The 16,205-nt window shown below is 31.9% G+C and overlaps 2 protein-coding genes across 2 annotated transcripts; one reads left to right on the forward strand and one right to left on the reverse strand.

The window, feature by feature from the left end:
* Positions 1 to 11,992: 11,992 nt before the first annotated feature.
* Positions 11,993 to 13,640, forward strand: LOC131620914 (CASP-like protein 2A2). The gene is made up of 3 exons (XM_058892100.1): positions 11,993 to 12,414; positions 12,992 to 13,109; positions 13,212 to 13,640. The coding sequence occupies exons 1-3, from the start codon at positions 12,179 to 12,181 to the stop codon at positions 13,482 to 13,484; spliced, it is 627 nt and encodes a 208-aa protein (XP_058748083.1). The 5' UTR covers positions 11,993 to 12,178; the 3' UTR covers positions 13,485 to 13,640.
* A 489-nt stretch (positions 13,641 to 14,129) lies between these two features.
* LOC131620915 (uncharacterized) lies at positions 14,130 to 15,484 on the reverse strand. Its single transcript, XM_058892101.1, has 4 exons — positions 15,284 to 15,484; positions 15,121 to 15,196; positions 14,530 to 14,702; positions 14,130 to 14,440 (listed from the first exon to the last, which is right to left on the reverse strand). Exons 1-4 carry the CDS (start codon positions 15,397 to 15,399, stop codon positions 14,353 to 14,355), a joined length of 453 nt encoding a protein of 150 aa, XP_058748084.1. The 5' UTR covers positions 15,400 to 15,484; the 3' UTR covers positions 14,130 to 14,352.
* Positions 15,485 to 16,205: the final 721 nt, after the last annotated feature.

Here is a 16,205-nt window from a genome sequence, read left to right on the forward strand (position 1 = left end):
CATATTTGGATAAAAATCTTGCTTTGAATGCCAAATATTTTGAATGGAAATCATCATCCAAAACTTCCTTTTTTCCTTCAATCTCCTCTTGCTCGGTTCATATATTTTTAAAGTTGGCTCTTTTCTTGTTTTTTCTATAAAAGAAATACTGATATTTTTTATTTGTTTTTACTTCTAAAAAACTAAAAACTAAGATCCTAAAACTAGATACAATGACTAAACACTTTTTTTTTTTATAATAATAACACTAATAATGTTAAACTAATAATCCTAATAATAAAAAATATAAATGATAATAAAAATGAGTAAAAACTATACTATAGTAAAATAAAAAGAATGATAACAAATAAATAAAAAAACCCTTAGAATGAGATAGATTGGACCAAGCGAATGGACCTAAATACCTGCTAATTACATATCTCCATTTAATAAAAGGTTTTATAAGAGGTCAGGTTTATCAATAGATATGTTAAACCCCATAGCCCTTAATTTTAACACTTTTAGTAAATTAAAGAATGCGAGTGGTGTCGGGTAAATTTTAGGGTATGACACCCATCACTTCCCGCTCCCATATAAAGTTGTGAGTAAGGTGGAAATTGAAAGATAAAAAAACATTCTATTGTAGTATATACACCGGATCTACTGATGGACATGGAATAATATTCGCCAAGTTCTTATCAAAGTTTTTCTTGGTAACATGGTTCACTTTTTCCATTTAATAAATTTGGCCAGCCTCTATGTTCTCGATTATGCCATCTTCTCTCCATATTGAAATCCTTTGATGAAAAGATGAAGGAACCGCACCAATCCCATGGATCCACTCTCTTCCCAACAACAATTTATAGTTGACCTTAGATGAGATGACCATAAACAAAGTTGGTATTACTATGATCCCAACAACCAGGTCTGCTTGAATTGCTCTCAAATAATGACTTATTTTCCCACATAATTGGACATGACCATATTACCATATTATGAGGCCTTAAGTCGGTGTTGAATTTCCCTATCCTTTTGAGCAGGAAATGGAGCATTAAATTGACTGCAACACCACTATCGACCAAAACCTTGTTGACACCGACATTGTCAACTTACGCCTTTATAAAAAAGGACTTCAAATGACTCATCATCTCCATATTAGGATTTTCAAAGATGGCATTTTGTTCTTCTACATAACCATCATTCATTACATAATAGCATATTGGCTTATGTCCAGCCATATTTTTCAGAGGGATATTCTTACTTCGTATTGGTCACCTGTGTGCCTATGTCATATTTAATAGGCGATACTGATACGACATTACATAAAGCATTGAGGTCGCCTTCTGACGTTGAGAAATTATTAGTAACCATCTCCTCGTGTTCATCTCCTACTTATACTTTCATGAGTGGCAGAGAGGGTAATATTGTCTCTTTTACTGGCCTTCTGGCCATTTCACCCCTTGGTTCTCGCACCTTGTTGCTGGTGTTAGAGATTACAACCTCTCTGGCTGTTTCCTTTTATCTTTGATATCTCCTCTATTGTATCCTTGTCATGGAGTCTTTTCCCATGTAATTAGGATTGTAGGAGTATTTTTTGGACACTTGGGAGTTATCTTGATAAGACGGACCTTCCCCTAACCTTACTGCCTTCCAATTTATTGGTTGATGTTATCTTTATTTCGTGGGTGAACCCATTCTGCGACAGGCACACCTGTCGGGGGGTATAAGTCTTTCCTCGATCTCCCCTTCGACCTGAAGCTTAATTTTGTGTCAAATATGTGATACCTCTCTTGTTAAAGGAGAAATTTTCCCTTTGTCAGACCATATGCCTCTCTTTAAAGGTTGGGGCTTGATGTTTTCGAAGGCCCTTAGTGGCCTTCTTGTCAAAAACTGTGTTGCATCTCGGGCACAACATCACTTTAGAGTTCTTCAACTTACATCTGTTAAGGAAATCGTTCAGTTCCTCTTTAGCAAGTGGATATACCACTTTAACTTTTTCGGAGTATTCCAACTTAGATACTACTTCCATGGTCACGCGTGGGCCTTCAGTAGCCTCCACAACCAAGCATTTTACTAGTTCAGCGTAATTGGCCTCCACAATCTGCATGGGGTCAGCATCCACTTGCATTGGAGTCTTAGCTTTATCGTCAAACTTCAACCTTCCTTCCTTCAGTGTTCCTTGTACCAGATCCCTAAAAAGAACATATTGGGAAGTTTAATAACCAAGAAAATTTTAGAATTTACAAAACCCTCCTTTCTTTCGTTGCTCTAAAGGTGGTGTTTTTAAGCTCTTGGGACTATAATTTGTCCATCGACAACTAAAGGGTCAAATATTTCTTCGCACTTAGTTACATTGAATGTATAAGTCTTTGCAACAAACTTATCATTTTTAATTTCGACATGATTCTTCCCATCAAATGCTTTTTGGTTTCGAAATGATTCTTTCCATCCGATGCTTTTAATAGCTCGACTAGCATCATATTATTAGGAACTGACATAACTGGGGCTTGGGGCACACCAAAGAAGTCAACAATTTTATCTATCTGATGCGAAAATTGCTGGTAACTATGGATTATGTTATGAATCAATGGTTTGAACAAGGTGCCTTTTTGTTGTGTGAGCATGTTCACCATCTCGTGGATACTTTCATCTATTTGTTGCCTCATGGATACAAGAGAATTTGTATTTAGTGTTTCCATACTTTGAGGTACATATCCAATCCCTCATTGTGGTTGTGCCATTCGACCAGGGATACTTATGAAAGATTCTGACGCCAAATATAGACTTAGGGGCGACGCTATCGCCGTAGTGTTATCTGCAAACTTTAAAGCATGGCTTTGCAAACCTGCTATCATGGTAGTTGGCATTACATGTGGATAATCTCTAGTACATAGAGGTATTGTAAAGATTGGGACATAAGGGGGTGTAAGATCCTCTACAATGACTTGAGTAGCCCTGGGGGTAGTTAGGGTGTTCGTTACTAGCAGTAACGAAACTACCACTCCTGGTAAATACGTTGAAGTCATTACTGAGCTTAGGATTGGCTAATTGTTCCAATGGGGTTTGATGTCCTTGTAGTACCAACCATCAATGTAACTGATGGTTATGTGTCAGGAGGATTATTCTGGGCAAGGGAAGTTTTCTTTGGAGGAGCCACTTCAACCAAAGTCATACCATTTCTCAAACGCATAAAAATTCAGACATTGAAAGTGTTTTCATGTAAAAACGAAAATTATAAGAGAAATGTAACACTCTCTTGTAAAATTTTTAAAATTTTGTACAAAGGGTCCCACCGGTTTTGCCAATTTGTTCATCGGTGATTTTGGTAAACAATCACTTAGTTTTAAATAATTACTTGCAGGATCAAACTAGAAACTCATAAGGCATTTTTTGCATATTTTCCAGAACAATAATTTTCAAATGTTAATGTGAATTGGATGTTGATCGTCAAGAATATAACAATAATTTTTGAAATAAAAAGAGTGTTAAAAGCTTCGACTATGTCGAAGTCTATTATGAAGAATGTTGGAAACAACGACAAAAACTAAAGAAAGAGTAAACAAAAGTAAATGAAATGATTTGATTAAATGTATAAAAGTTGGTGTGCAGAATCATACATAATCCTCACAAACTCGTTTCTCACCTTGATTTGGGTACTTTGAGTTCTATAGAGATTTTACAATGATATTGCCACACGATTCCTAACGCTAGAACCACTATAAATACTAATATAGAAATAACTGCATACAACCACTATGTCTTCATCGTTCGACACATAACCCTCTGTGTGGTTTCCAACCTTATAACTTACTTTTGCGTGTCTTCAATGTCTAGATAAGATAAAAAAAATAGTTGCTAAATCTGATCCCTTTATCTTATCTCAGTCGTCGTGTTTAATGGATCAACCTGTCGAATTATGAAAAAAATCACTCCCATACTTTGGGAAATATGCTAAGCTCTAAAACCTAGGGCCAGTGTGTCGAACTCGACACCAAGATCGAAAAACTACTCTTGTCGAACATATAACTAAATGTCCTCATATTTTAACAATGTATTATCTCAACATCATATTCTCTTTGTCGAACTCAGCACATCGAGAATCTTATGCTAACAGTACCATATTGGATGCTCTAAGTAAATAAATGGTGTCCTAAGATAGATAATGTCAACATGATGTCTCAGACACTCTATACAAGAATTATTACAAGTTCTTTTAAGATTTTATGTAAGAACTCATTCATATTTGACCTGTCCACATAAGAAAGTGTGAGTCTAAGAAGCAGCAAAATGTATACTAAGTACTCCCCTTCCTACTTTCAAAAGCAGGATCACGCAATGGTGTATTCATTATAAAAAACTCCACTAGAAATCTCTTCACAATGAATAAAAAATGGGATGGGGTGGAAGGACATGAAAGGAGAAAACATTAAGGCATTTCCATATGAGAAAGGTTTCTCCATCACATAGAGTGACAACATTGTTACCCAAGAGGGAGATTTTATAACCTAGTAATAAAGGTTCCACCACCCGATAATGGAGGTACCACCTCTAATCACATGAACACAAAATATAGTTAAGAGTAGTAAAAAAGATACAATATTACCACTGAAATAGATTGTACTTTATAAGAAGAAAAAACTTGAAAGAAAACATTGATGGGGCCCCAAAACTTCTGAAAAATTACATTGAGACTCAAATAATTTGTGAAGTCTAAGGGTCAAAGAACTAAAGAAAGCCACAAAAGGACAGTGAAGGAGGAAGCCATTTTTTAAAATAAAAGCAAAATGTTCTATTTGGAAAAGGCCAACAGGTCAAATCCAATGCCCAAACAAGCCAAAGGACCAGATCTAACAGCAAACGCAAAAGGACTTCAAAGGTCGGCTAGGAACCAATGGTAAAATTCCATGCAAAGGTTCAAGAAGCATCGTTTCTCACGATGTAATCATCACATATTGACTTTTGTGGAAGCCATTTCATGCACCCATCAACCTGACATATAGAATCAAGGCTAATAGCTACATGGCAATAGGGGAAATGCCAAAGGTCAAAGGTAAGTTACAAAGATATCCCATCATCAAACAAGAAGTGCACAAACCCCAAAGTTTCTTAGGTTATATTTTGATTCATCGAGTCGTGTTCAGACTCTATGACTCCATAGTCAAGCTCTTAAAAAACCAGTGACAACGACTTCATTGTTCCCTTTAAAGAGAATAGAAGGTCTATAGGCTAAAACCATCCACAGTCACTAAACCAAATAAACAAAAATTATTTTACAGCAAAGAGAACATCTTCATGTAGCATAAGGGACCACCACATGCTAACCTTGTGGTCGCTTATAAAGAAAGGTCAGACAATTGGAAAGATGCCACTACTTAAAACAAACGCCAAGGTATCTACAACCACTTCCACATTGACGGTCCTAACTTAATGATCGGTCAACCACCAAATTTTCATAAAAGGGCCTAGTTAAGGTCACACTCACACTCACTACCATAAAAGACCTACATACTCAAAGAATGTTGAAACAAGCCACGACCCATGTTCGCCGGCCTTCACTCAAAGGGTTAGAGTTTCGAATTAGACCAAGAGCTAATCCTTACAGCTCAAACAATACCTAACAATTGATAGTGCCCCAAATACCACAATTGATAATTTTAAGGTCCATATAGATAATTGATAATTATTCATATATGAAAAAATACTCAAGGAACTTGGGTCTATGGAATAGTCACGCTCTAACATCATGCCGGATCGAGGACGATCAAACACCTAAGTACCATAGGATCTAATAGATAATCAAGCTCATTAGCGATTGATCCTCTAGAGCATGTATCCATAAGAAATGTTTAAGCACTTTAGAATCTTGAGATCTATATGTCATAGAAGTCCACTTGATTAGAATTGATAGGACCATGGAGATTGTATACTCCAAAGGATTTTCTAACATCTTTTCTTTAAGGCAATTGTAATAGGTAAAAGGTTTAAGAACTTATATGACCTCAATATTAATAGAGTACTACCAACTAATCAATACAAGTTACACAATATTCTAACATAAAATCGTTCATTTACGTTTGTTATTGACTTGAGTGTCAGAGTGTTTTTTGGTAAAATCCCTTCTACCACCAAACTAAAATTAAAAGATCACCTCATTGTTAGTCATTAAAATCTCAGCCACCAACAACATCTAGAGAAGAATGCCCATCTAAAATCAATCGACTTTGATGAAACCTAATTGTGTTGGGTTAATAAGCCCATTCCAATACTTGTAACCCTTCTTGCCTAGATTTGAGGTTTCTTCAATATTTTATCCATTTAAAATTGAATGGTCTACTTGTAATTTTGTTTTCTTTAAAAGGAGTGATATGTTTAATTTTTAGTACAAATTATTACTTTTTAAACGTATTTTCTAATTAATAGTATTTGAATCAGTTTCAATTAAATATCTTTTAATTTATTCTTCTCTCTGCTTAAGGATGTTCGTGGGCCGGTTTGGTTCGATTTTAAGAGAATTCGATATCTAAATTGATCAAAAATATATGGATTGGTTTGGATTGGATTTACACACTTTTGCTATAAAGCCCAAATTGAACCAAATAGAAAAACAACAAGTTGATTTGAGTTGGATTGATCGGATACACTAAAAACAAATGTGCACAAATATTTTTAAAAAATACCTAATTTACATCCATTAAATTTCAATAATAATATAAAATCCTTAATTTTTTCGTTTTTTCGTGTAGATTGTGAATGTCACAAATGAAATTTCATATTTTTTTCTTGAAGTTAAATACTTTATATTAGTTTTCATGATAATCATGATATAAATTATACAAATTAGTTATGGTTGGATGGGATAGACCGGTCGACGGGTAGAATTTTGGAAATCTGATGTCTGAACCAATTAACATCAGATTTCATTGGTTTCATTCGGTTTTTATCCGAACTAAATAAAAGCTCAAATCAAACACTATGATTTGGTTTGGATTCCAATTTAGTTGAGATATGCGGAATGAACACCCCTATGTCTACTATACTTATACAATTTGATCTAATTAAAAGTAAAACTTACTACTGACTCAATCTTTTAATAAAGTTTATACAATTTGATCTAGTTAAAAGTAAAACTTACTACTGACTCAATCTTTTAATAAAACTTCACTTTAGATAGAAAAGTTGGTAGTTTATTTATATGTTTATTTTATGTATTAGTGTTGTACCTTAATCATCCTTTATATTACTAGTACTTAATTTTGACATTTTCATATTTCAAAGTATTTGAAAGTTTTACTAAAGAGTTTATTGAAAAAACATTAGTAATTTAAAAATTGTTATGAAATTCACCAAATCAATATAGAGATGAATGAGAGATGAAGGAGAGAAAGAGTAGAGAAAATGTAATATTGTATTATCATCTTTCAAGTAGTTCTCTTTACATTGCAAAGTGATATCTATTTATAGGACATTAGGAAGATGAAAAATCATAACCTTACTATACCACTTAATAAGGAATATGAAGATGAAAGATAAGAATATATATGGACATCCACAATATTTATTCATAACACTCCCCCTTGGATGTCCATTGAGGATATGCCTCGTTAAAACCTTACTAGAGAAAACCCAGTGGAAAAAATTCTAGTGAAGGAAAAAGAGTACAATATCCCTTGAATGTGAATTGCCTCGTTAAAAACCTTACCAGGAAAACCCAATGGGACAAAACCATGGTGAAGAAAAAAAGAGTGCAAAACATATGTATTTCTCCCCCTCACGCAGACATTTACATGTGAGACGATATTCTTTGTAGTCGTTGCTTAAAATGTCTTCTTCGAAGTGACTTCATGTAGTGGTAATAGTTATGCAGGATTTTATGAAGTTGTTTCCATGATTTGTTTCATATATCTCCATGAAATGGTTGCACCATCACATGTAAATAAATAACCTCTTTCTGATCTACCATTGTGAGAATCTGACAAGTATCCTGCATCTCTAAGATAACAAAGTATATGTTTGACCGCTTTCCAATTTCTTCGTATAGGTGAATAATTCTATCTTACTTATAGATTGACCGCAAATGATATATCATGATGTGTATATTTATCAAGGTGCATTAGTACTCCAATTGAACTAAGATATGGTACTTCTGGACCAAGCAATTTTTATCCTTTTCTCGAGGCCTAAAAAGATCTTTCTCCACATCTAATGATCTAACAACCATATTGGAGTAGGAAACATGTGACATTTGTTCATATAGAATCATTTCAACACTTTTCTATATAGCCTTTTGATGTACACATATTCTTTTGTCCACATGCTCAATTTAGAAACCTAGACATATTTTGTCTTTTCTAGGTCCTTCATCTAAAACTCTTTATTTAAGCAATTTATAGCTTTTGGAATCTCTTCAGGAGTTCCAATAATACTTATGTCATCCACATAGACAACTATTATTGCAAATATTTTTCCACATCATTTTATGAAAATACAAGGACAAATTGAGTTATTAGTATATTCGTGATTTAGTAAATATTCACTGAGGCGATTATACCACATGCATCCAGATTCTTTCAGCCCATAGAGAGACTTGTTCAACTTTATGTAGTAGTTTTCTCGAGATCCACAACTACGTGCCTCTGGTATATTGAACCCTTCAGGGAGTTTCACATAAATGTCACTATTAAGTGAACCATATAAATAAGATGTCATTACATCCATCATGTTCAAATTAAGTCCTTCATGTGTTACAAGACTAATTAATCAAAAATTGATTGAATCCACTACAGGTGAATATGTTTTTATTAAAATCTATCTTAGGTCTTTGTGAAAATCATTGAGCAATAAATCAGACTTCATATCATTCTTATTTTTCTTTTTCACAAAAACTCATTTATATCCAATTAGTTTCACACCTTGAGGTGTTCAGACTACAGGTTAAAAAGTGAGTCACTTGTAAAGTGAGTTTAATTCTTCTTCAATTGAATATATTTATTTTGGCCAATTCTCACTTAGTCTACAATCTTTAATAGACTTTGACTCATGATCCTCGTTATCATTGATCACTTTTAGCGCTATATTGTATACAAAGATATTGTCAATATTGACTTTATTTGGTTATCTCAATTTCGATTCCATTCCATTTCATCCATGACATAATTTATCGAGATCTCTTTATTTCATATTTCAAGTACTTGATTTGTTCTTCTGGAACTGAAAATTAAATTAGGTCACGGTGCTCTTAGCATTTTCATATCCTCACTTGGGTCATCTTTAGTTTCTTTTCTTAGTAGAGGACTTTTAACATTGGAACCGACTTTCATACCACGCTTCAGGCGCAACAACAACTCATTTGCAATATTATATTATCCAATAGGAGAATCCACTTTGAGTGGAGTATTATCAGCTGATAATTTATTTCATAAACTTTGCAAATGAATAATATTTTGAACTTTTTGTTCATATTGATTTGTACGAGGATCAAGACAACAATTTATTTTAACTTGTTCATTTGAACTTCTTGTTCATGATTTCAGCTGTTCATTTCCCTCCCCCTAATATTGGGAAAATTAATTTATCAAGTGATAATCAGCCTACTGGGCTGCAATCAAGTATTTGATTATTTTCTCAAAATTGAGAGTCATATTAATTATATTTTTCCAATATTCTTTCGTGACTCATCTTAATGTATTATATTGGAGCAATTGGAAGATACACAACACATCCAAATATTCACTTAGATGAGAAGTATAAGAATAAATTAGGGAGGACTAAGATATAGTATACTGTTGGCTTAATGCGAATAAATATCTTAATATCATAGTTTGGGTGTTTCAAATATATAATTTAGAATTGATGATCTCATAAGTATCAACCATATAATTAACTTTAGAAACACACAAAAATTTAATGGATTGAAGAAACTTCTGGTTCTTCAATACAAATTATTCGCATCATATTATATCCAAGATGACCCAACCGGTTTTACCAACGACACATTTAAATAAACTACTGGTTTACAATAACATGTGCTTAAATTGTATAATATAAGTGTAGTACAAGCCCGAGGGAAAAATCGATACCTTTTCTATTATACATTTTATGTCCAAATTCATTTGTGTAATACAAAGATATTCAATACCTCCAGTATAATTCAAAACCAATATAATAGTATCTCATTATTAAACACTTTAATCAAATACATTCATATGAACATATGATCATATAATTATCAAACAGTTACCCCTTATAAAATTAAACATATTTAATCAAACAATAATATATCACTAAAATTATATCGTCATATAATTAATTTGATTCACAATCCTTCAGGGATGGATAAGTTCTTCAGGAACTATAAAAATAATTTGTTATAAACAATAATCTAAAAAATATATAATCTTAAGTATTGAACGTTGAATTCTTCTGGAATTCATCAATTATTGATAAACACAATATTCGATTAAACTCAATCTTTGAACAATAATTTGGAGTTAGTTTAATAATCTTTAGTTCTACAAATATCACATCACAAACTATTTCCATAAACAATGGTCAATAAAATTTTTTCTTTGAGCAATCCTTCAGGGATATGTTATTAGTATAGATGCAATCCTTCTAGGATTCAATAATATCATGATGAAATTCTTCTAATATTATAGATACAATATTTTAAGATGTGATAAATCCTTATTTTAAAACTTTAACTCTTCGGGAATTATATATCACAATTGATCTTCGTAGTGATAAAAAAAAATTGTGTGTGGGTAGTTCTTCAGGAACTCAATCACAATAGTTCTTCATGAACTCAATCACATTTTGTAGTTCTTCAGGAATTATATATCAAACTCAATATTATCCTTCTAGGATATTTGATATGTTTTTCAAGAACTATATAACAAACTTAATACTATCTTTAATGGATATTTGTTAAGTTCTTCAGGAACTATATAACAAACACGTTATTTTGTAATCATTTAGAGAATATTGATAATCTAATAAGATATAATATCAAAATTCAACACGAATAATGAGAAAGAAAAATAATAAAATAATTACCTAATATTACCTCTAACACTTAGGACTTCAAAATTTTTTTCTTCCAAGTTTGGTAGAGCTTCGTGCTGATAACGTGTTATGAAATTCACCAAATCAATATAGAGATGGAGGAGAGATGAAGGAGAGAAAGAGTAGAGAAAATGTAATATTATATTATCATCTTTCAAGTAGTTCTCTTTACATTGCAAAGTGGTATCTATTTATAGGACATTAGGAAGATGAAAAATCATAACCTTACTATACCATTTAATAAGGAATATGAAGATGAAAGATAAGAATATATATGGACATCCACAATATTTATTCATAACAAAAATAAATTTATACCCCTTTGTATTAATTTATAAACAAAAATAAAATAAAATTAGACTTAGTAAAAAAACAAAAAACAATAATTTTGAAGAAAAAAAAATTTACTCTCTTTCTCAAAGAAATAGTATAATAAATTAAATGTAATTTGCTTTCTATACCAAAAAAAAAAGTATTTTGCATTTAATTTCATTTAAAAAATGTAAATTGGAACCGAGAGACTTCTATAATAAATATTTAGTTAGAAACAGATAGAGCATTTATCATCTTTCAATAAAATAATGGCTTAATAACTGAGCCCAAAATAAAAGTAATATTTTAATATTTTGTAAATTTATTCGACAAAGTCTTTGAATATATGTAAGCCGGACACACTATTAGACCTAATCTAAAATCTAATATGATTAAAAACAACCTCAGAAAATATTTATCATGCTTAAACTATAATAAAATAGAACATCAATTTTATTATAGTTTAACTGATAAACTATATTTTGTCAAAAAAAAAAAAAACTATGATAAACTATAATAGTTTAACTATGATAAATATTTAATTCAACTCTATAATTGTGAAATTGAATTCAAGTCTATTATCATGATTGTGAGTATGTTTATTCATCACCATCATTATGTAGGTGATTGGTAGTTGCCTTGGAAATACGTCTTCTCTTACACTAACAACACAATGGAACATTTAATGCTATCCCTTAGTGGTTGGCCTTGTTCCTTTCAAAGCCATATCATATTTATGTAGACCATCAAATTCAACCAATTATCCAACCAAACCCATTTTATACACTCAAAAAAAATATAGTAACCAATTTGTTGTATCATAATAATGGACAAGGGAATCGGTGTTGAATTAGCAGCTACAAGATCTTCTTTTGACATGAGAAATTCAGTAGTTGATGATGATGAGGATTTGGAATGCAAAGATTCATTCCTAAGGATTGTGGAGACTTTTCTGCGTTTGTTCACTATTGGTTTGTGTGTGACAGCTCTTGTTATTATGCTTAAGAATTCTGAGGAGAATGAGTATGGTTCTGTTGCTTATTCTGATCTTGGTGCTTTCAGGTATATATTAATCAAGTTTTGTTTTTATTCAAGTGTATTAAAATTATAGTTTTTTATGCTTTAAGTTGTTTTGCTATATTACAAATCGAAAATTGATGCATAAGCATGATGAGTATATCAGTCAATTGTTTTGTGTTAAGGTTTTGGTTTGTGAAGAAAATTATTTTGGTTTTTGCATTGTTGACTGATAAAACTCACTTGTCTTTGGTTGAACAATTTACAGTACTTTAATTAAAGTAGTACTCTTAAATAGAAAGTGAAATTATAAATTAGTTTTGAAGTCAAATTCGATTTGTATAAATGGAAAGTGAAATTATTAATTAGTTTTGAGGTCAAATTCGATTTGTATAAATAGAAAGCGAAATTATAAGGTAGTTTTGAAATGAAATTCGACTTGTTTAGATCATAAATATAGTTAAGATTATCGAATAACTTATCAAATTGAGTTTAGAATGGTTTTTTAGTTGACTTAGAAGTGATTTAAAGAAAACGTTAGTAGATACATTTGAAAACATAAATTGTCGAAAAATGTTGTGATCGTCAAAATGAGTGTCAATGGCATTTGTGCATTTTGCAGGTATTTAGTGCATGCCAATGGCATTTGTGCAGGATATTCACTATTCTCAGCTTTCATTGTTGCTATGCCCCGCCCTTCAAGCATGCCTAGAGCTTGGGCTTTCTTTTTGCTAGACCAGGTCATCTCACTTATTCTCAATCTATAATGTAATAAACTAAATATCACTTTTCACAACTTCAACAATTAAATATTTTTCCCATTTGTGTTTCATATCCTATAGGTGTTAACCTACATAATCCTGGCTGCTGGAGCTGTATTATCAGAGGTTCTATACCTTGCGGAAAAGGGACTCGCCACGGCAGCATGGAGTTCAGTTTGTGGATCATTTGGTTCATTTTGTCACAGGATCAAAGCATCATTAGCTATCACATTTGTTGCTGTGATTTGCTATATTTTGCTTTCACTTATTTCCTCTTATAGGCTATTTAGCAAATATGATGCACCATCACAAGTCAACAACTCCAACAAGGACATTGCTGCTTTCAATGGTTGATCTTAAAATATTTTGCTAGTAATGTAATGAGTACATCAATTATGTCCAAGTGCTTTGGCTTAAAGTGCCTCTAAACTGAATATAGCTTTAACAGTGTGCTTTTGAATGTAATGTCATGTAACTCTGAGTGTAATAATCTAAACTTGTTTTTTTGTATGATGCTGAAAGCAATGTGTATGTTTATGTGTAGGGCAGTAGATAATTAATTAATAAGCTATAGGATGTTTGGATTGCAAATCATAGCTCCATTCTTTGAGAAAGTAATTTTTCTTACTCTTAGTCATATGTTTTGCTTGTAGATGAAATTCAAATTGCACTATAAAGTAACAATTTTCGACAAACTACTGAAATTCAAATGTTGCTTGAGAAAGTAATAATTTTTTCAATTTACTGTACTTAGGATTTTTTACCACTACCATAAGCCATGGTACTACCACTACTTGTATTTTTTTGACCTGTTATGAAACTATTTCTAAGTCGCAAATTCGCAATGAGATACGAATGTCCCAATTGGGCAACTCAACAAATATAACTGGCGTCATTTTTTCGCATGACAACATTGCCAACTCAACAAAAACAATATCATTTTTTCGCATGACAATATTGCCAAGTCAACCAAAAGAATGTCAATGTAAAGCTATCTGATTGAAGAATAGTCAAGTTCATAAAATAACAGTAATCCATATCCAAAACCACAAGTTGAAACTCTAAACTTGTCCTTATTGTAATATAAAAAGGCTATCAAGAAAATCAAATACAACAAATTTTGATCCTACATTGTTTATTTGCAGTCCTTGGTCTTACTTTATTTAATAATTCACCAAACCTCATTATCAAAAGGGTATGATAGTAGAGGTAAAACTTCAAATCAGTGGCTAGCAGGCTTGTTGACAAGACTCCAGCCAAATGAAAGTGTGCACACCATAAGCCCCAATATTGCCGGCATAAACAATCCCCTGTTAGCATATAAATTCAGTTACTTATGAATCCATGATGGCTTGAATTACAAAAACAACAATTATAGCTAATTATAAATTTTACTCACCCGAGTTTAAGACGGTTCTTGGGTTCGCCGGAGGAATAGCCTTTGAAGTAGAAAAATCTAGCAACAGTGTAAAGTACTCCTAGGGCAGCACAAATGGATGGATGCTTCAGCCCTCCCAAAATCATCAACGTGAAGAAAATAGGCATTGTTTCAAGAGAGTTTTGGTGCCCTCTCTGCACTCACCAAAATACAATATAATCATAATTCATACAAGAGATAGACAACCAAAAAAGCTCTTAATATCATACCCTTTAATATATATTTTTAACACATCAATAAGCCAAAAAAAAAAAAACTCTATTCATCAAGTATGTCACAATATATATGTTCTCCCAAAAGAAAATTCAAACACGGTGTCACTGATAAAAAAAAATAATCATGAGTATCACCAGTATTTTTGTGTGTGTCTGTTAACCCTCTGGTTCCTGGTGGAAGGGGGCAGTTAATTTGAAGTTGGGCCAGAAATTAAGTAAATTCTAACCGATAATCATTTCATTAGTGAATTCAATAACAACAAATGAACAATGTAAGGTATAGATGAAAAAAACAAAAACCTAAACACTTTCAGCTTGAGCCAGAGAAAGAGATTACCTGAACACAATTGAAGAGCTTGGCATCTTTGTTTTCAGATTCAGAAGCATAGAGTGTTGGATAAAACACTTTGTACCTGTGGGGAATTTCAACAAACACCTTGTAAGCAAAGCCACACAATTTGCATCCGCATAAAAATTAAGGCAAAATAAAAAGCAATTACTTCTTGCGAGCTTTGCCGACATGAAAGGTCATGTAGAAATTGAGGAAGCAATAGATAACAAGAACAATAGCCACAAAGCCATATTCTTTTGGCAACAAATCTACAAGTGCCACCATTTCCGGATGTTGGGTTTGTTGTTTTTGAAAGAACGAAGGATTCGATGAGATGAGCAATGTGTTGTTTCGTTGTGCCACAAGTGTATAGATATATATAACTTAATTTTATAATAATATTAGTAATTCGATATATATATATATATATATATATATATATATATATATATATATATATATATATATATATATATATATATATATATATATATATATATATATATATATATATATATATATATATATATATATATATATATATATATATATTTTTTTAATTTCTCTTCTCATAATGACTTTCTAATCTTAGGACCTACACTTACATACATTGTTGTAAGTGTTTTTTCCCCTATCACAAAGATATTTTTTATTTAGGTAACACTGTTTTTACCCATTTCAAAGAGAGAAAAAGGAGAAATACTTGCATGGACACGAACCTAAATCCAATATTTTGGGCACAACCAATGAAAAGAGAGAGAATATAAATTTATTTAATATTAATTTCGTTTTTAATTGGCATCATGGAGTTGGTTGAGATAAAAGAGGAGAGAGACAATTTAATTTTTAATTTTTAATTAATAAAAAAAATATGATTGGTTGTGTGTAAGTACAGGTGGTATGGTTGTGTCCATCTAAGTATTTTCCGAGAAAAAGGGATATGCACTGACAGTGTAAAATATTTTTACACTGTCAACCAATCACAACCATGTATCCAATTAAAGTACAATTTTAATTTTAAAAAATTAATATGACATGGCAAATGTAAGGATTTTGATTGGTTGTATGTGTAAAGTTAGTTTACGTGCACT

The sequence above is a fragment of the Vicia villosa genome, linkage group LG7 (genome assembly GCF_029867415.1).
Source record: "Vicia villosa cultivar HV-30 ecotype Madison, WI linkage group LG7, Vvil1.0, whole genome shotgun sequence".
Taxonomy (NCBI): Eukaryota; Viridiplantae; Streptophyta; class Magnoliopsida; order Fabales; family Fabaceae; genus Vicia; species Vicia villosa.

Excerpts from the sequence above, each read along its gene's own strand:
- LOC131620914 (XM_058892100.1), top strand. The coding sequence starts at position 12,179 with ATGGACAAGGGAATCGGTGTTGAATTAGCAGCTACAAGATCTTCTTTT. Across the intron at positions 12,415-12,991 it reads TCTGATCTTGGTGCTTTCAG|GTATTTAGTGCATGCCAATG; the intron begins GTATATATTAAT and ends TGCATTTTGCAG. Across the intron at positions 13,110-13,211 it reads CTTTCTTTTTGCTAGACCAG|GTGTTAACCTACATAATCCT; the intron begins GTCATCTCACTT and ends CATATCCTATAG.
- LOC131620915 (XM_058892101.1), bottom strand. The coding sequence starts at position 15,399 with ATGGTGGCACTTGTAGATTTGTTGCCAAAAGAATATGGCTTTGTGGCT. Across the intron at positions 15,197-15,283 it reads GTCGGCAAAGCTCGCAAGAA|GTACAAAGTGTTTTATCCAA; the intron begins GTAATTGCTTTT and ends AATTCCCCACAG. Across the intron at positions 14,441-14,529 it reads AAGAACCGTCTTAAACTCGG|GGGATTGTTTATGCCGGCAA; the intron begins GTGAGTAAAATT and ends ATATGCTAACAG.